Source organism: Alligator mississippiensis, chromosome 4, assembly GCF_030867095.1.
Source record: "Alligator mississippiensis isolate rAllMis1 chromosome 4, rAllMis1, whole genome shotgun sequence".
NCBI lineage: Eukaryota > Metazoa > Chordata > Crocodylia > Alligatoridae > Alligator > Alligator mississippiensis.
The window spans coordinates 219472867-219493212 of NC_081827.1; the positions used below are offsets into that span (position 1 = coordinate 219472867).

General features: G+C 42.2%; 1 protein-coding gene across 1 annotated transcript in view; it reads left to right on the plus strand.

The window, feature by feature from the left end:
* Nucleotides 1-5269, plus strand: part of FAP (fibroblast activation protein alpha) — a 61406-nt gene extending 56137 nt beyond the window's left edge. The window contains exons 23-26 of the mRNA XM_006277995.4: nucleotides 1663-1721; nucleotides 2512-2584; nucleotides 2863-2936; nucleotides 4927-5269. Of these exons, the coding sequence (XP_006278057.2) occupies nucleotides 1663-1721; nucleotides 2512-2584; nucleotides 2863-2936; nucleotides 4927-5028 (308 nt within the window). The 3' untranslated portion in view covers nucleotides 5029-5269. The remainder of the gene's footprint in view (nucleotides 1-1662; nucleotides 1722-2511; nucleotides 2585-2862; nucleotides 2937-4926) is intronic.
* The last annotated feature ends 15077 nt before the right edge of the window (nucleotides 5270-20346 follow it).

The window sequence follows — 20346 nt, forward strand, 5'->3', positions numbered from 1 at the left end:
AGCGCTTGATTAACTGTCCACAAGCTATATCTTCTAAGATCTGGCTAAAGTGAAAAAAGTGACCTCATAAGGAATTTCTAGCCCTTTTTTTTTTCTAAGAGGAAAATATTGAGTAATTGTGTATTTGTTTTTCCCTCATATCTGGAGAGAGCTTTAGCAAATTTTTAGGAAACTTGGTAACATTAATCCTTACTCCAACTCCCTTTGCATCCTGGTGTATGAAAAACGGTCAGAGAACTGAGCATCATATACACAGTTTTATACTTATGCCATCTCCTGTCCCCCGCAGCTGTTGAACAGGAAGGGTGACAGAATGGAATTCAGCAGTGCCCTGCCTATACTTCTACTTCGTGGTGCTGGTTACAGTAAAACCCCTTGTGGTCTGGCTTGCAGACAGCTTCCCCTCAGTTGATAAACTGAATTGTTGATCCCCAGTTTCACACTGCAGAGTAAAGCAGTTTCAGTTGAGGGACTTTGTCTGTGGTAGCAGCTATTCTAGGTGAACTGCCACTTTTTAGCTTTGACGCTGAGGCTAGGGGCAGAAATTATACATAAACTGGTTTAAGTGATCAGAACCTGGCTTAAACCTGTAACAGAACAGTGCATAGATGTTCAATGCACATAAACCACTCTGAAAATGGCTGAAACGGGTTTGAGATAAACCTGGTTGAATACAGTCTCAAGCTTAACTGATCTGGGTCAAACCAGTTTATGCAATGTCTGTCCCAGACCCCTTGGTGGTTTAAGATATAAACCAGGCACCCCCAGCATCCTGACATGCTGTCTGGGCTGGGCAGGGCTCTCTGCTCCACAGCAAAGCTGCCCCACTGCTCCCTGGCCAGAGCTCTGGCAGAGACTTGCAGGCACAGAGCACCTGCCTGGCTTCTCCCTGCTAAACCAGGATTATTCCCTCCTCCTCTTTGCCTTACAAAGACCTCAGCATTAGCTAGCGGATCACATGCTGGCTATGGGTCCGTTGTGTGGGAAACGACAGGCAGACAGGTTTTTTGGAGCTAATCAACAGGTAGCTTAATTTCCTTCCTTAAAAAAGCTGTTTACAAAGAGTTCCATTAGTTAATGGAGAGAGGCTTTGTTTTCTTAATGGGTGGATAAACACTGAGTGAAGGGTGATACACATTCCCTGCTGGGCAGCTTGGGGGGGGGGGAGGAGGGGGGCCAGGGAATAATCAGAGTGCCCTGTGCCTGGCAACGCTTCGCTCAGCTTAGCCCTATGGAAGGAAGGGAGGGCTGCTCTAGCGCCCCCTGGCTTCTAGCCTGAGCCACTGCAGACATGTGCCTGCATTTCTAGGATGTCTGTCCAGTTACAAAATGGATTTAGCCTACCCAGATTAGACTAACCTACAAAGATTGAATCAATTCAGGCTCGGGTTTTTTGAATGTCTGTCCCTAGTCTGATTCAAGAAATAGCATTCCACATGCATTAGCTGCCTATTATACTCAGGTGTATTTAGGACCAGGTAAACTTGCAGCATTTATTCATTTTCATAAGTGATTATGTTTCTGGCATCCTGTATTATGAGGCTAGTGGGAGAGAGGGCAGAGATCTAATTTAAAATAAATAATCATTTATTTTGCACAACTGAAGTAATTGAAATGTGCAGTATTTAAAATATCATGTATATTGTACTCTATTTTTTACAGCATCTATCTACACAGAGAGATTTATGGGTCTTCCATCAGACAATCTTGAACACTACAAAGTAAGAATTATTTTCTTGTGTTCATTCTTCTTAAACTTGAACCACATTGGCACAAAAGAGGGGGTAGGGTAAATCAGCTACCTGGGCTGGTATTAGATTATTTTGGAATTAACCTACCTATAGTCACTCTTTTTTTCTATATTTAATAGTCCTAAACATTCTGTACTAAATGGTCCATATTTTCCCAATAGGGCAAAGGGTGTCAGTTCTGATAATTCCACCAAACCAAATCAAGGAAAACGTACCAGAAAGATGCTGAAAGATTAATTTTACTATTTATCTTCTTAGCATGATATGCAAGCTGCTTCATGCAAACTGAATCTGTGGTAATATTGACTTGAACATCTTGGAAAGGCATATATGACCTCTTCTGTCCTCCATCCCAATAAGAATCACCATTCCCCTCAGTCACCATACATACCAGCTCTGACCCCATATACAGCCTGATCAAAATCCCTCAAAAATCAATGATTTCAGTGAGCTTTGGATCAGGCCTTTAATACTCAGCCCAAATAGCAGAAACTCTTCATCCCAATCTGCTCTAGTAGAACACTTTGGAGTAGGTGAGTGGCATGGCCTCAGTGTAAGACAAAGTAGGGGCACAAGATTTATGTGAACTGACATTTGGAAGAGGACACTGAATATGTCTACTTTACAATCCCAGACATAAAAAGTCACTACAGTTTATATGATGATTTGATTAGTGTTATACTAGACAATGAAGCCTTTACCTGTAACACTAAGAGCTCTAAATTGCAACTGCTGAATTGCTCATTTTTTCTATTAACAGAATTCAACAGTGATGGTGAGAGCAAAGAATTTCCAAAATGTGGAATATCTCCTCATCCACGGAACAGCAGATGGTGAGGTTCACAAAGGCAGTACAAATACTGAGCCAGAAACACTTTGTTTGAGAAACATTAAGTATCATTCTGTGCCTTTAATTAGGGTCAGTATTTAGAGGGTTGGTACATTTCCATCCAGTATATTAAGAAATGCCTACTCATTGTTAGTAATGTCAGCTGAATCACTCAACAACTGATGAACTCAACTTAATGTACTAGGACTTTTTATTTTCTGATACTTACTAGGTTTTAACAGCCACTCTCTTCCTTGTTTGTTTTTTTCCCCTTTTTTCCAGATAACGTGCATTTTCAGAACTCAGCACAGATTGCTAAAGCTCTGGTTGACGCACAGGTGGATTTCCAGGCAATGGTAGATAACATCAAACTATTTTCCTTTTTCCTATTTTCTTATTTATCTACTTGATAATTCTTGATTTTCTTTTTTTCCTATTTTCCTAATTATCTACTTGATAATTCTATTAAGCAGTTTATCTAACATTTGGTGACATTTTTAACAGCTCAGTTTAACCCAGTGAGTTTCAAACACTGATGTAGGTATCATTTTTCTGTGCTTACAGAAAACTAGCTGCCAAACATGATGGGTTCTATTTTTTCCTTCCAGCTGCTTCTACACATGGTCATTCTCTTATTTGCAGAGAGTAGTTTGGAGCCCTGGAAAAATAGAATAAGAAACAGGCTTATATGCCTCTTCCTGGGTCTGTCGCTATATAATAAAAGAGGAGCCGGCTTCAGAAGCTAGAGCTGCCACCACAGGGGCTGATCATGTCAATCACAGGCAAAGGATGAATGACCAGGGAAAAAAGAATGAAACATCTAAGCACTATGTCTGCAGTAGAAACAAATAGTTTATTTGGGAATTCTGAGTAGGGCAGCAGGGGCAGAGAGAGGAGTAGAATAGATGCAAGGTTGAAAAGGATGAATGAAGAACATAATGATGCAGAAAGAACAAAACAATAGGCACATTTACAGGAGACATTTACTCTGGAGTTATCTAACTAGCTCTACAGTAAATGTCTCAGCATCTACACATGCAGTGCTATAAGGACGGAGTAAGCTAATTAACTCTGCTGCAGGTTAGTACTTATAAATACAAGTACCATCTTACTGTGGAGTTTTTTAGTCTTCGACAGCACATGCATACACAATGACTGGGTTGGCTGGAGTACTAGGGTGCTTCAGAATGGCAGCTGACTTGCAGTTAGCCCTGCACTGGAGTACCCTCATGCCTCAGCCAGGCCCCCTACAGCATGTTGAACCAGGCTGGAGCAACCCCAGGTTGGCAGGCTGAATCCAAGGACCTCTGGCAGCTGGGGCTACTCTGATCTGACTCAATGAGCTGCCGTTCCAGATGTATGTTCAAACGTGGCACCTGGGAGCAATAAACTCTCATGCAATATGCATTGGAGTTTATTGCTGCACCCTAATAGCATGTGTAGATGCACCCACTGAGTCCATGCCAGGCTCTACTGCTGCTATACCCTTCATCCCTGGCCTAATACCCACTGTATTTGCTCAATGACAAGTGCTTGAACCTGGTCCCTGTCCTTTCCTGTTCTGCTTCTTCCCCATTTTCTGAGTCCATGAGGTCTCAAACACATGAGTCTACAGGAACTCCTGCAGAGGTAGGGTTTGTTGAGTTACAAAAGACTATAGATCCTTGAGTAGGCTCTAAATATCCTGAATTCCTCATGTGCACTTCAGAATTATGCTGGTTCTCTTGCAACTACACAAGAGAGAGAAGGATCTGGCTTTAAAAAATACATATTCCAAAGTTTCTTTATGATGCAAGGATAGAAACAACTGTAAAAGGCACATTGTCCTTTAAAATAAAGTAGGTTAAAATAATTGGTGCTATTTCCAAGACAGACTACAATCCTTCTATATCAGGTTTCTCAATATAGTGGATATAATGTCTAGGGCACTGCACTAATACAGAACTCCACAATTTTTAGATAGAGCTGGTTGGCAGGAACCTACTGTTGCTAGTCAAGTCTGTCTTGTCAATGACCCAGTTGCTAAGATCATGCAGCACATGTCAGAGTCACTTCCCTGGGGACATCTGGAAGTCTGGAGTTTTTTGCCTGACTTGATGCAACTAATTTGGCAGTTATGAGGCATTGACTCTGACTTACAGATGATTTAGAAACTTTGTTCAGTCAAATGAATAAAATGGAAATGCCTCAAAAATAGATAACAAAATGGGAAAAGATTTAGCAAGATCTATCTATTTGCTTTTGTGAAGCATCTAATATCTTCTATAGGGTAATAAAGACCTGCTGTGAGATTGCTTAGTTATAATAGGACTGAGCAATCAAGTCATTTTTGTTATTCTTTTTCAGTGGTACACGGATCAGAACCATGCAATACCAGGCCTTTCAAGGAAACATCTCTATACCCACATGACCCACTTCCTCAAACAGTGTTTCTCTCTTCTGGAGTAACCGGAGTGTGCAGCATAAGGGATCCTGAATATTGCTGGGAGCATAGAGTGCCTTGAAAGAATGCAATGATAACTCTGGCAAGATTAAGTCTATTGTAAAGGTGGATTAATAATTAAGAATTAAGATTTTTTTTTTGCCTTTACATTCATAATTACTACTGTATATTAGCAGAAATGCTAATACATGTTTTGGCACAATTAACACCTGTTTGCTAGAAAAAATAAAATCAGAATTTAAAATACGATGTACTTTTATTCTCATCTTGCATACAAATCAAGTTCCAGATTCTGGTTTATGATGAAGAGAAAGGAGCTCATTTAGGAAAAAACTTGTAAAGCCAGATGAATATGGTTGCTCAGTGATGGGGACAAGGACAAGAAAGCAGTGTGTTTAATTAATGTCCCAGAAGCACAGATCTGGGGCAGAACCTAGCAAGGTGTGATCCTCACAAGGTTTGGAGTTGCAGCTTGGACAATCAGCCTGAAGCTTGCATGTGAGTCCAAATTAAACTGTAGTTACTTTGGAAATAAGGTTTAAGATTGATTTGTGAAAGAGAGGGAATGTCCTGAATGCCTAAGTGCTTTCTACATGGACAAAGTAAGTATCATTGAGCTCCTAGATTTTGGTCTGGACTAAAATGTAAACATTCAGACATGCATGAAAAAATGATTTTTGTTTTGTAATTTTTGAAACTCAAGTATAGGTTCAGTATGGGTGACTCTGTTTGTATTTGTAATTCTTTTATTACAAGCATATTTGCCTCCCTTATTCAGAAGTTATTCGCCACAACAGCCTCCTTCAAATCCCATATCAGAACATCAATACTTTAAATTAAAATGCAAATGCCATTCACCTACAAATTGAAAGAAAGTAGTGTAAAAATATTTAGATTTGTATTGCTTTTTTCAGATACTCTTAAAACATTTAAAATATTTTTAGTAAATCAAGGCCCTGTGAGACAGCACCATGATTCACCACTGCGTGACTCTCCTTTGCACCAGAATAACTTAATTGAACTCAATACTTCTAAAGCAGCAGCACAGGGGTGGGCCTAAGAGTTTTATAGGCTCTGCTTTTAAGACCTGATTTACTATCCATGACTGGGGAATAGCAACTTGCATGGAACGCTCATGAGCACAGACTACATTTCATAGATTTCATAGACATTAGGGCTGGAAGATCATTGAGTCCAGCACAGGAAGTCAGCTGGGGTCATAGGATCCCAGCAAGATAAGCATCCAATTTTCTCTTGAAGGTGTTCAATGTAGGTTGAACCTCCAATGGCAGGCTATTCCAGACCTTGGGGGCTTGGACAGTAAAGAAATTCTTCCTTATGTCCAGCCTGAAACAGTCTTGCAGTAGTTTATAACTGTTCAACCTCATCATCCCTTGGGGTGTGGCATTTCAAGATTTCAGAGTTGGATGTTCAAACAGCAACTGAATAAAAGTGAGGAGAGTTATGAAAAATGAAATCTTTAAGCCAAAGGAAAATGAACTGGGCCTGCTCAGATTGACAATAAGGAAGCAAGAAGGGTGTTGTAAGTATCTACATGTAGGCAAAGTGGGGTGTCTACTTAGGATGCTTTATTGTGCAGTAGACTTATATACAGTGCAGTAACATGTCACCATCTACATGTGTGCACATTTACTATACAGTAAATTAGTGTACTGGGCAGTTGGTTACCACCCATAAATACAGGTAGTAAACCAACTGCACAGTAGATACTGTACAGTAGCACATGTGTAAATGCTGGCTGGGAGCAAATTTATTCCTGGTCAGCTCCTACACTAGGGGGTCACAGAAGATGGGGAACTCCCCCAGTTCTAGCACTACTCAGCTCCCAGCTTCCCCCAGAAGCTGGAAGCCAAACAGTGCTAAAACGGGGTAGCTTTCTGTCCCGAACCCTCCACCCCACATCCCAATGCTGCTCAGCTCCTGGCTCCCCACGGGAGCTGGGAACAAAGCAGTACTGGGACTGGGGAGCTCCCTGCTTCTCTGCACAGCCCAGAGGTGGCCAGAAACTGTCCCATTCTGGGCCAGGTCCCAGCCAGCTCTGGGCTTCACAAAGAGTTCTCCCTGCAGCTGGAGCTGGCCAGGAACTGCCCCATTCTGAGGCAGGTTCCAGCCAGCTCTAGCTGCATGTGGAGAGTTCTCACCATGCAGCCTAGGGCTGGCTGGGAACTGCTTCAGAATAGTTCCCAGCCAGCCCTGGGTTGTGCAGGGGAAACCCCAGTGTGCACAGGGCTTGTCCCAATATGCACAGAGCAGGAGAGATCTGCAGCATCAGCCGCCTCCTGACCCCCCTGCACATCAGGATCTCTCCTGATGTGTATAGGGCCAGGAGATAGTTGCTGCTGCAGCCAGCAGAGCTCTCCTGGCCTCCTGTGCTCCCTGCCAGCCCCTGGGCTAGCACCCAGGAGGAGCTTGGAGCTCCCCCTGGGTACTGCTCCAGAGGGCAGAGCAGGGTGTAAGGAGCCCTGTACCAGGCTGCTCCCATTGGGAGCAAATCTGCTCCCAGGAAGGAGCATATGTAGATGTGCTCCAGGTAGGTTTACTTCACAGTAAGCCTATTTCAAATTAATGGCATGTGTAGATGCACCTGGGATGTTGTAAGCTGACAGAGATCTATTAATCTTGCAAATCAGTAAATTTCAAATAACTGGATTAAGTTACTGGAGGAAGTTCTTAAAATAAAAGACTGGGTTTTTTTCTGTACAATGCCTACTGCAGTGGGCTTCTTGCCCATGCTTGGGGTGCCCAGGCAGTACCACAATATAAATAAATAACAGCAATAATTAAGGACAGTATGAAAAAAAAGATGCCAAGAGTGGTTGTGAATCACTACTACTGGAGATATTCTACTGTAGACTAGGCATTCATCCATGAGAAATGAAATCAGTCCTTTTGTAACATGGGAAAATAGGCAAGAGGTGCATTGACATGAGACATTTACTGCAGAGCTTCCCTATTAACTCTGCAGTAAAGCATCACGGTCTACAAGAGTGGTGCTATTAGGCCAGAGTAAACTAATTAACTGTGCTGTAGGATAATACTGCCCAACACAAGTACTATTCTACAACGGAGTTATTTACTCCACTGCAGTGCACATGTAGACAGTGACCAGGGCTGGCTGGGGCCTGAAGGTGCTACGGTGTGGGACTACCTGCTGGCAAGCCATGTAGCACCCTAATGCCCCAGCTAGCCCCTTCGCAGCATATTGAGCCAGGGCGGATCAGCCCTGAACTGGCAAGCTGACCCCACAGGCTCCCTGCCAGCTGGGACTGCACCACCTCAGCCTAATGTGCTACGGTCCTGGGTGCACATGTAAATACTGCACCTGGGAGCAATAAATTCCAGTGCAAACTGTGCAGGAGTTTATTGTGTCCAATTAATATCAGATGTAGATGAGTCCACTATGACCTACTATGAGGCCAATATAAAGTAGAAAATGTTATCTCAGACTTCTTAGGAGCTCAGTTAATTACTGTACTGCACCAGACCAGTGCTCCATCTTGCACAGTACCCTCTCTTTGATAGTAGCTGTCACCAAAGGCTTCAGAAAAAGGTGTGTGATACCCAGAAATAGGCTGTTACAGAAAAAAAAATTCTTACTAATCTCCTTAGATAGAGGTTAACTTCAATTTCTTTGGCTAGGGATAGACATTACAAAAGCCTGAGCCTGAGTTGATTTGTAATCAGACAGATATTCTCTATGGACTGAGGAAATTCACACACATGCCTGCAATGACTCAGGCTAGAAGCCAGAGGGTGCTAGAGCAGCCCTCCCTTCCCTTCCAGAGTGCTGAGCTGGTGGGGGTTGTGGTCAGGCCCTGGCATGACCTCTGATTAGGGAGGTCTGCCTGCACCATCCCAGGCTTTTCCCCACTGTCTGCTCAAGGGGCGGAAGTGTTACCAGCCCCCAGCCCCCTGCTAGCACCATGAGGTAAAGTGGGGTGTGCAGTGCATACATCTGTTGATGATACAGAGCTTTTCAAACTCCCTCTCCTTGCTTCTTTATACTGTCTGCAGCAACTGACAGGCAAGTAACACCAGCAAGAAACTGATAACAGTGTTTATCACCCCATCAGCAAAACAATAGCCTCTCTCCATTATTTCAAATTCTTCTTAAACAGCTTACCAACTGACCCACCCATTGATTAGTTCCAAAAAGCCCTAAGCAGTCATTGTTCTGTCTGCCTGTCCCAGTGAAATTGGATAGATACACACACAGACACCTCTCGGCATTAACTTGCATACCACATGCCTAGGGTCTGTGGGGCTGGGGTCTGTGCTGTGGGAGATGGGAGGGAGGAAGAGGGGGATTCCTGCTTGAGTAGTGACATGGAGGTGGGGGGGTAGAGCAGAGAGAAGCCAAGCAGACCCTGCTGTACCTGCAGTCTCTGCCGGAGCTCCAACAAGAGAGCAGAGGGAAGGGGCCAGCTCTTCTGGGGGATGCTGGGGGTGTCTGGCTTATCTTAAACCAGCAAGGGGTCTGGGACAGACATTACATAAACTGGTTTACATTGTTTACAAGAAACAATGGCCACAAGCTAGCAGAGAGCAGATTTAGATTGGACATTAGGAAGATCTTCTTCACAGTTCGAGTGACCAAGGTCTGGAACGGGCTCCCAAGGGAGGTGGTGCTCTCCCCTACCCTGGGGGTCTTCAAGAGGAGGTTAGATGAGTATCTAGCTGGGGTCATCTAGACCCAGCACTCTTTCCTGCTTATGCAGGGGGTCAGACTCGATGATCTATTGAGGTCCCTTCCGACCCTAACATCTATGAATCTGTGAATCTATGGTTTGACCCAAATCAGTTAAGCCTGATACTACATTCAACCAGATTTATCTCAAACTGGTTTCAGCCATTTTCAAACTGGTTTATGTGCACTGAACATCTGTTATGTTACAGGTTTAAACTAGTTTCTGATCACTTAAAGCAGTTCATGTGTAATGTCTGTCCCAAGCCTTTGTGGGAAATCAAATGGCCAACTAATACCACAAGGTTAATCCAAAGGAATTCAAAGGTAGAAGTAACTTTCTATGTACAGCTTCCCGTTTTTTTATCATGGCAATAGCAAATTTGATTTTTGCACACATGAAAATATTCTTCAGACACATCTTTATGTAAATGTAGTTACCAAGCTGTTTGTAATGGTTAAATTGTACTTTGATGGGAAGTCTTCAGAAAATATTCAATTAGTTAAGAGTTTTTGGAAACACTGCCAATTAAGTGATGTTAATAAGTTTTTTGTTGCTAGTGTAATTAAAATTCAGCTGTTCTAATTGTTAAACGAAAAAATTATAGCTCTGAGAAAGTTAACATTAAAATAAGCAAATATAACATAAAATGGGGCTAATTAAATGGTGAGTATATGGTCTTCTCTGCGACAACAGTGTTCTCAATAATGCAAAGATTTTACAAATGAGCAATAAGATTCACTTGAAGTTATTAACACTAATTCTTCACTCTGTTAAACTGGTACAACAATGCAGAAACTAATGGAGTGCAGAATCAGGCTCCTTGGGCAAGATTTTGAAAGGTATTTAGGCACCTAGATGTAAATAGGATAGTGTAATTTCCAAAAACTAGTTAGTGTATAGGCTGCTAAGTTCCTTCGAAATCATTTAGTATTAGATGCTTGTGGAAAATCCCACTAGATTCAGAAAAGCAATTTATTCCCATTGATTTCAGTGGCAGTTAGGATATTATGCACTTTGGGCTTGAATCTGCATCTTTAAATACTCCCCAAACCTTTAAAAATCTGGCCTCTTGCATCAAAACAGCTATTGCGACTATTTCCAGTTAAATGAAGCTGGCCCAGTGAGTCACTCTCAACCTGTATAGGGTATAAAGACAGAAGCACTTGGTGTCATGGCCCTGTCTAGAGTGCTTTAAGGAATACAGGCATATGAGTAGAGGTGTTTTATTGCCAAGTGGATATGTTATCTGGGCATTATTTTTAATCTTCTATAGTCCTTGTTTACCTTCTGGGGAAATGGAGCACCCTCTGCTAGCTGTTAACCTTGCCCTATGGGAGGAAATATGGGGTATAGACACTTGGAAAAGAAATGCTTTTCTTGTATGCTCTATCCACTATTCACATGTTAAATATAGTAGCCACATATTGTGCCATAGTAGGGAAAAGAACTTCAGCTCATACGAGTGCTAGAAATACTCTGAAACATGCATGGGAAGACTCAGGATTTCCCAAAGTGGGGAGCAGGAGCAGCAACTCACAACATGGGTGGTAGCACCACCTGCTCCCAGCATCCTTTGCACCACCTAGCATGGGCAGATTGCTCCATAGGATGTTCCAGGGACTTTTTTAAAGTCCCTCAAGCAGGTAAGAATTCCCCTTTTTTCCCGCTCATGCTCACAGACATATGCATACCCTCCCTTTCCTCTCCCTCCCCCGCCTGTTGCTGCTGTTTCTCTGCTGTCCTGGGAGTGTAGGGAAGCTCCAAAGCAAACTGGGCTGTGCAGAGGATGGTCTCAGCTGGGGACAACAGCAGCAACGTGGCAAGAAAGTAGTTCCCCCTCCCTTCCCATTCCCCACCTCTCCTTTCCAGCCCCACCCTGCCCCAGCAAGTGTGAGGAAAGGGAACTTACCCACTTATCCCTGATGCTGCTGTTCCTGTCACAAGCTGAGCCCAGCCCCTGACTCCTGGCCCTGGCCCTTTCCCATCTTGGCACAGTAGGGAAAACAGCAGTGGCAGGAATGGCTCTGGTGCTTCCCCTGCCCCCAGGACAGCAGAGAAAGAGTCAGTGGCAAGATGAGGAGGAAGGGGAGGGGGCATGCCTCTGAGCATAAAGGGGAAGGGGAAGTAGGGAGGAATTTTCACCTGATTTAGGGACTTTTAAAAGTCCCTGGACCTCTGGATTTGCCTCTGGCTCCATCTTCATAGGCAATCTGAACTGGCAGCAGGTAAAAATGTTTCTATATATTGCAGAAGTATCCAGGCCTCCATCCCTTGGGAATAAGCCTACTGCCCAACAGAAGGATTACAGAACTCTATTCTCATTCACAATGTCTTTCAGCTTGAATACTCTGTATGAGATGCTGTGTTTGTCTCCTAAATCTGGCCCACAGTGTTTCAGAACAGCATCGTAATATGGCTTCAAATTACTTCAAGTCAAAATGTCTTGTCCTGTCTCAAGTTGCAACTAAATTTAATAAAAATGTGTTTAAAACATGGATTAAAAACTATCCCAGTGAGGTGAATAGTTAACGCACAACAAGATGTGCTGTGTTCTTTGTGCACTCAAGCACAGACAAACACAAAGCAAAGAGGGGTCAAGAAAGGTGAATCTTATGCCAAGATTTTCAAAAGGCAGTAGTGAATCTGGATACCTCTGTTTTTTGGGTTTCCACCTTGAGCCAGTTTAAAGATAGCTGATTTTCAGAAACTGCTAAGCCCCTCCCTTTTGAAAAAATAAGGTGCCAATAAGACTTGTCAAGTTGGGCACCTAAATACAGAGGCCCACAAAGGAGCAAGTTTCTGAGAATCCTGGACTTGAGCCCTGAACACAGTGCAAAGAACATCTGGCTCTGTTTTTGTTGGGCGGGGGGGTGTTGTGAGATCTTTTATTGAATCAACTGTATATGTGGGAGAGATGTCAGACAAGCTTCTGGTCACAAAGTGCCCATTCTCAGGCTTGGGAAAGAAACAAGTACAGCTCAAGCTAAATAATAGATAAAACAATGGCTTGTGTTTAACTCCATATAAAAAAGAAAACAGGGACTTATAGGAGTTGAGAAGGGGTATAAACTAGAAACAAAGAGAAGTTACCAGAACTAACTTCAAAATGAAAAGTGTAGTTGAACAGATAACCTAATTATGTAGAAGAACAAGACTATTCAGAAGGAAAAGGGGTTGTGGAGTACAGAGAGGTAGAAGAGACACCTGCTAAATTATAATGAGACTTGAAATCATTGTATATGTTTACTGTCCAGTAAAATTCTGAATTTTTGTTTCCAGGCCTGTCTTCTAAAGGTGTTTTATAGATTTCCTGGAGGAGGAGTCCTTATACAGAGGGCTGTAACTGTGATGGGCCAGGAAATGTATGAGTAGCAAAGGTTCTTTGTGGTATCTTTTAATGGACTGGCTATATAGATGGAAAAGAAATTTAAAAAGCTCAACCTAAATAGGACATACCGTATTTTCTCCCCCCAAAATCACTCCTGCCCTCCAAAGTTCTCATTTAAGCAGTGAAGTTGTTTTCTTTGCTGGATAAGAAACAAGCCTGGTGACATACGGCATGCCATGCATCTGCCAAGATGGCTGCCAAAACCATGAAGTACTACGTTACCACTCACAGCTACAGCTATTGGCTGAGTATTTGTAGTATTTCGATGAGGCTTTATGATAACACTTTATTTACAGGAACTTGTATAAGGAGCTACGGTCAGTAAAGAACTAACACTCTTGGGTATGTGTAGACGAAACAGGGGCCCTAAATTGATGCCCAGTTTAGGGCCCTTTCAACCCTCTGTGTCATGCACACACCCCGCATTTACCTGCCTCTTCAGCGGCGAGCAGGAGAGGGCGAGCTGCCAGCAGGCGGAGCGGTCCCTGGGCTGTAGGGGGAGCTGATGCTTCCCTCTCCAGCAGCAGCGCCCCCCACCCTGGCAGCACCCACCCACAGACTCAGGCAGTCCCAGGGGGCACCACAACCATGGAGGGAAGCACCAGGCCCCCGTGCAGCTCAGGCAGGCAAGCAGGCTCGGGGGCGGGGGGGGGTAGTTCAGGCTCACCACTTTTCTTGGGCAGTGCCTGCCTTCCTGGGCTGCCTGCAGGGCTTCCTGCTGAGCCATGAAGCTGCACAGAGCCTGGTGCTTCACTCTGTGGCTGTAGAGGCAGCAAACTACAACTCCCGGAGGAGTTTTAGTTTGCTGCGCTCCAAGTCATTTAATGTGCATTACGCCGCTGAATTTCCTACAGCAGCTGGAATTAATTATCAATAAACCACCGAAGTGTGCAAACACTGTTGGAATATGTTTTAGAATATGTTATATCTATGCCATTATTGTTTAAAATATGTTATACTTATGCTATGACTTTGCTTATGTTATACTTATACTATGATTTTGCTTATGAATGCTTATGCTAAGCAAGCCATTCGCTTATGCTAAGTAGCCATCTTAACTGTGTCAACCATTTTCTGAAAAAGCAGCAGGTGAGTCTGTGTAAGTCTGAGTGCTGTGAATGATGTGGGAATAATAGTTAAATGAAGGCTGGTACAAACCAGCTATAGCAAGTAACAAGATAAGATACAGGGGTTTTAGGAATGTGGAGATGGTATAACATAGGACTGAAAAACAGACTGGAATGTGAAAGACAACACAGTACTGGTGACAGAATCCAAAATAAACATGTGCAAAAAGGTGAATGGTGATTGGTGGAGAAGCCTCCAGAAATTTACAGGCTTTGGTCAAAGTCTGCCCCAAAAAGAAATAAAAAGGCAGTGAAAAGCCAGCCTAATGAGCACCCTGACCACCAACACCAACCTACTTGCATGTCGAGAGAGAGAGAGAGAGAGCATTTAGCCCACTTTAAAGTGCCGTGCACAGATGCCCCTTGTTTTATTTACAAATGGCCATAGTTATTGCCCTTGCAAGGGTCTGGAAGCCAGCATCCTGTGACAAAGAGTAAGTCCTCCTTGAAAAAATAGCATTCAGGAAATGTAACTTCCCAGGAGACAGTCTGGGTGAGGCAGCTGGCACTAGGAACTTCCTGCTGCCATGCTTCCTGTTCACTCTATGTTCCCAAGATGATTTACTTTATGTCACACAGACAGCCATAACAGGGAAAATCTTTTTTTTTTTCCTACATTCTGCTTTCCAACAAAAGGTGCATGATTTATTTGGGGGTATATTGTATACAAGAAAATATGATACTTCCTCACTCCACTAAATTAAGATATAGATCTAGAGACATAGGTCATGTACAGGCATTAGAATTGCCACTCTCTTGATAGAAACAAGGAACATATAAGCATTCATTCTATTTCTTTCAGATGAAACTGACTCCCTCTGGGAGAAAGATTTTCCAGTTTGATCCTTGGAAGATCTCCCAGGTGAGAGAATTTCTCTCGTTAAAATGAACACCTGTACACTTTGGCTTGATTCCTCCATCATTGGGAGGAGTCAAGCACCAGCTTCCCCTGTGCCTTCCCCAGACTGAGGGAACAATTGTTCATGTTCGTAATGAACTGACTCAGAGAAAAAGTCAACTTCAGATCACATTCAATATTTTCCAGTTTGCCAGTCAGTTCCAATTACAAGGCACAGATGTTTACTACGTTTTATGTAGTCATTTGATTGCTTTGTTTTTTAATCTGAATGATTTACAGCACTTACTAGGAGCATTGGCATTACTTTCAATTATAAATATTGTCTTCTCAAAATCTAATACTGTTCTTGTACACTCGGCCAACTGTGCTGCTTGTGTGAATTGATACATCTCCAGTGACTTCAGAAGGCCTGAAGGTAAAACCCTAGTCTTAACACAGCTTTAGTACAGAGCCCAGGGCCCAGTGTTTCTGTAAATATCCCACCCATGACACCTTAGCTGGGATTATATTTGGTACCCATGGTGCAGGTATTTCCTTTTGCCATTTCTCCACAGACCCATGACTCATTTAGTCCAGTATTCTGTCTCTTACAGAACCAGGTCCCACAGAGGACAGTGCAACAAATCGTGAAGAAGCCCTGTGCCTTTCAAATCAATCAGACCAATGCACAAGCTCTTGTTGTGCCCACACATCATGTAGGAAGGTCTCCAGATTTGGGGCAGATGGCAAATGCAGGTCAGCTGCAAGTTTCATATCTTAAATGTATTGAATAAAGTAATTTCATATCCCAGTCCACAATAGAGGGGGAAGAGATGGCCACTGACTTCTGTCAGCAGGCATCTCACATTGTCTATAATAATTTATAAACTGTGGAGTATGAGCAAATGACAATTTAATTAATATAATGTGGTGCTTGGAAATTGCTGCACTGTCTTCTTATCTCTTTGGCATGTGTCCAGTATAGATATGTATTAATGTTTAGTATACAATTCCTATATTGCATACAGTTTTAATAAGCAATAAGTGTACAGATGTTGCTGCATGTTGTGCTTTTTATTTGTGCTGCATAGCATCTAAGGCACACCTGTGGTTAGAAGATCAATATTAGATGCTGACCTAACTAAACTATATAATAAGTTGCCTGCTTGGGTGTTCTGTCTCATACTTCAGAAAGAACTGAAATCATAATTGTGATGTTTATTTCTACACCATAGGATAAAAAGGACTAAAGAAACAGAAGAAAAGAACTATCAAGATCCTATAGACATGACAGAGTATCTTTGATGAGGTAAAATAAAACTCAGTTTCAGCCTCACATTTTAACACCCTTGTGCCCCAGTCAGACTCTCTGCTGCTTGGGGTTGCTCTTCCCTGGTCAAACTGCTGCAGCCCTGGGCGCACATGCAGACACTGTACCTGGGAGCAGCTGGACTCCTGTGCAAACTGCGCTGGAATTTATTACATTGCTTTAATGGCATGTATTGCTTTAATGGCAGTGGGCGCATCTACACATACATATTAATGTGAAACAATAAACTCTAGTGCTGCGTCTACATGTGCTCCCAGAACCACAGCATGTTGTGGTGGGTCAGAGCAACTCTGACTGGCAGGGCCCCTGGGGTTCAGCTTGCCAGCCCAGGGCTGCTCCAACCCGGCTCAACGTTCTGTGGAGGGGCTGGCTGGAGCACAAGAGCACAAGGGCCCTTCAGTGTGGAGCTAGCTGGCAAGCAGCCCCCACATTGAAGCACCCTTATGCCCCAGCATAAGCAGCACATGTGTAGATGCTGATTGGCTGGCTAGGTCACAAGAGTGCTTCAGTGCTGGGACTGCCTGCTGTCTAGCCCCATACTAGAGCACCCCTGTACCCCAACCAGCCCTTCTGTAGCATAGTGAGCCTGGTCAGAGCAGCCCTGGGCTGGCAGCCTGACCCCTGGGGCCCCCTGCCAACTGGGGCTGCTCTGACTGGGCTCTACTTGATGCCTGTAAATAAATTCTGGAGCTAATTGCTCTGGAGTTATTTGCTCCAGGGTGCATGTCCAATGGCACACCCAGGAGCAAAAAATTCCAAAATAAACTCCAGAGATTATTCATGTGCACTAATAGCACATGTAGACACACCCAGTATGTAGTAATGTACTGTCAGTAGCAGTACCTTAGCACAAGATCATATCTATGCCACAGTGGTGCAAGAACCTGATAAAAGGCCCACTGAACACCATCTGCTGTCCTGTTTGGGAATTGCAGAAATCCTGCCTGGTATTTCTCACAGTCTAATGTCACTTTGTTTTGTTTTTCTGCTGCGTGTATGCCCTCAGGTTATTAGGCTGGAGTTTGGTTCACATTCTGACTCCTTTGTAACACTAAAGGTCTACAAGTGTTTGGCCCTGCTTGGGGGATTACCCCATTGAAATAGACCTCTCTGCTGCCATTTGATCTGGATGGATGGGAGGATGACAGATTAACCCTTGGCTTGCTCCAATTCATGCTGGGGCCTGGACAGATGCATAGGATCACTGGGCTGTAACTGGCTCCCAATGGTTCCATATTCTTCCCTCTATTACTATTACCACATCTCTGAATTCAGTGATCATCTGGGCCTTAATGTTTAATTTCTGATTTGAATCATCTGGTCACTTACAAATATAATAAGCATCTTCTGTTTTCTTATGCACTATTACAATTTGTACATATAGCCTAAATAGGTGGTTCCAGATAATTAGTGTTCACACTGTTGGGAAAAACCAGATGACAAAATCTCCATAGGGATCTCCTTTTGGAGATCTCACATTCTCATCTTGGAAGAGAATAAACACTGGCAGATCCCCCTGGTGCTATTCAGAATCCAGGGCCATCCACTCAGAAGCTTTTTGCTTCTGGACCATCTCTAGTCATCAGGGCTTTTCCTTCTTACTTCCTTGACAAAGGAAGGACTTTGCCAGAGCTGGGTAATGCCTTAGTCAGCTATCCCTCAAGATCTGTTAAGGGCAACCATGAAGAACATAATGCAGTGTAGGCCTGTCTAATCATGTCAAACTAATTTCTAGGGATGTGGGATATTTGAGCAAATCTCGAGGACATGATGTAGACCTCATTTTGCAGTAATCATTTGGCATACAATTCATATATTTAGCATATATTCTCATACACTAATGGACAAAGTTTCTACATTATACATTGAGGTAACTGGATATGAAGCCCAATATTTCTGTAAGATCAAGTGTTCTAGAGCTTGGCACATGTGCCCATCTCTATACTACCTCCTAAAAGTGATTATATTGGAACATGAGGGTCTCTAGTAGGATTTGTGGAGTTTTTCAGCTCTTTCCCTTCTCTAGTTGTGCAAAGCTTTGCTTGCTGTTGTCTTCATAATTGCTGTTGTTTATAAAATGTAATTTAAAATTGATGGCTAAAGTTTAGATACCATTGAAGTCAGTGGGAGTTTTACCATTAACACCAATAGGGCCAAGATACTTAAAACGTTAGCTAGGCAAACTGGAATTTAAAGAAAATGCTGTGTTGATCTCTATCACCTTTATTTAACCATGTATCTCAAATGTCCTCACGACTGCTTTTGGCATTGACACTTCCCTTTTGTCTCTCCATTAGGACCTATCTCAGCATTGATGTCATAAAGTAAGCAGAATGAGTATGTGAAATTGCTTGTAAAAATTGTCAAATGTAAAGAATGGCAAATATCATGATTACTTTTTTAGGTTGGACAAAGAAACTGTCAGCAGTGATGCACTCTCGTAATGCTTACTAGAGCTGAACAGTATATATAAAGCTGTGCAACAGAGGCAGCAAACAGCTCTCAGAATCCTCAAGGCTTCCCAAAGTTCCAGAAGAAAGAGTAGCTACTCTTTCTCCAATCACTGCGTATTTCTTTGAAGTATCCAAAGGTAAGATTCATACTAGCTTTCTAGATTTGTTCACTGGATTGAGTGCAATTGTATCCTCAAATTTATAAAGTAAGTGCAGGATCTTTTAACGCGTTGCTTTTTAATCTTTTATTATTCTTCAAGGTTTGGAAGTATATAATTGAAATTTGCATAAGTTTAGTTTAGAAGACAACTAGTTAAAGAGAGGACAATCCAGAGATAAGTCAACTTCTAAATGATGGAAAAGACGGAAATTAAACATGGAATCACAGAAGAAATGCATTGTTGTAAAAATTTAACTATTAGCTATATGGACATACAAACTGAGGTTATTAACTGCCAATGTTGTTTTCTACTCCCATTCTCAAATATCATTTATTTATTATAAATTAATATTTGTAATATATTTTATTATATATGTAGTCAATGTTCTGTTCATTATATTTGTTTATTTAATACAATTTAGAGACAGTGTACCAGACTGACTTTAATCACAGATTCAACCCTTTTAGATAATTCCTAAAAGTCCTGTACAAATTACCAGATATAAAATCAATAGTGGTCTATAAAAACCTCCCATGTAAGAAAGTAATGGAGCAACTGGTATAATTCCATTGAAAAGTTGTGATTTTCATTTCACTGTAAGAAGCCATATGGAAAAGTTTGATAGCATTTATATGTAAATGACATGTACATAGAAGTGGTAGTAGATTAATTAATTGCCTCTCCTATCTGCAAGTCTCCTACATATAGAAATATATTCCTATTCACACTTTAATTTTCAAATGGGAAAATTTCTCACTTGTCACCACTGATATAATTCTATGAGTGTGTTTTTACCCTATGAATGAATCAGGCCTTTAGCAAGATTCAGTACAATATATCCATATACAGCTTCCATACACAGGGCACTGCAGAAATCTGTAGTAAAATATGTTAGGAATACTAGCAAAAAGCCAGGTCATTAGGAAAAAAATATTGTTTCCCAATTCTAGATGCAAAATGAATGCTGCATGAGCCAGTTCACAGCCTTAAACATTTTGATCAAGACTTAATAAATACAAATTATTGACATTTCCTCTGGCAGCTCAGAATCTCATTAAGAACATCCTGTCAGATAATTTGGTAATGTTTATGCATCTAATTTTGTCAACCTCTATTTATCTAATACATTCAAAATGGCAAGAAAAGAATGATTTGAACAGTACTTTCTAATCTTTTATCAAAGAGGAATTAAAAATTACTTTGAGTTTGGCTGGAACTCAGAAATTTGGCTGCAAGCTTTTTTGCTGTTTCCTCAGTTAATCTAAGCTTCTCACATCAAGTTAAGAACTAGGTTTCCCATGCGCTGTGGAAACTGTT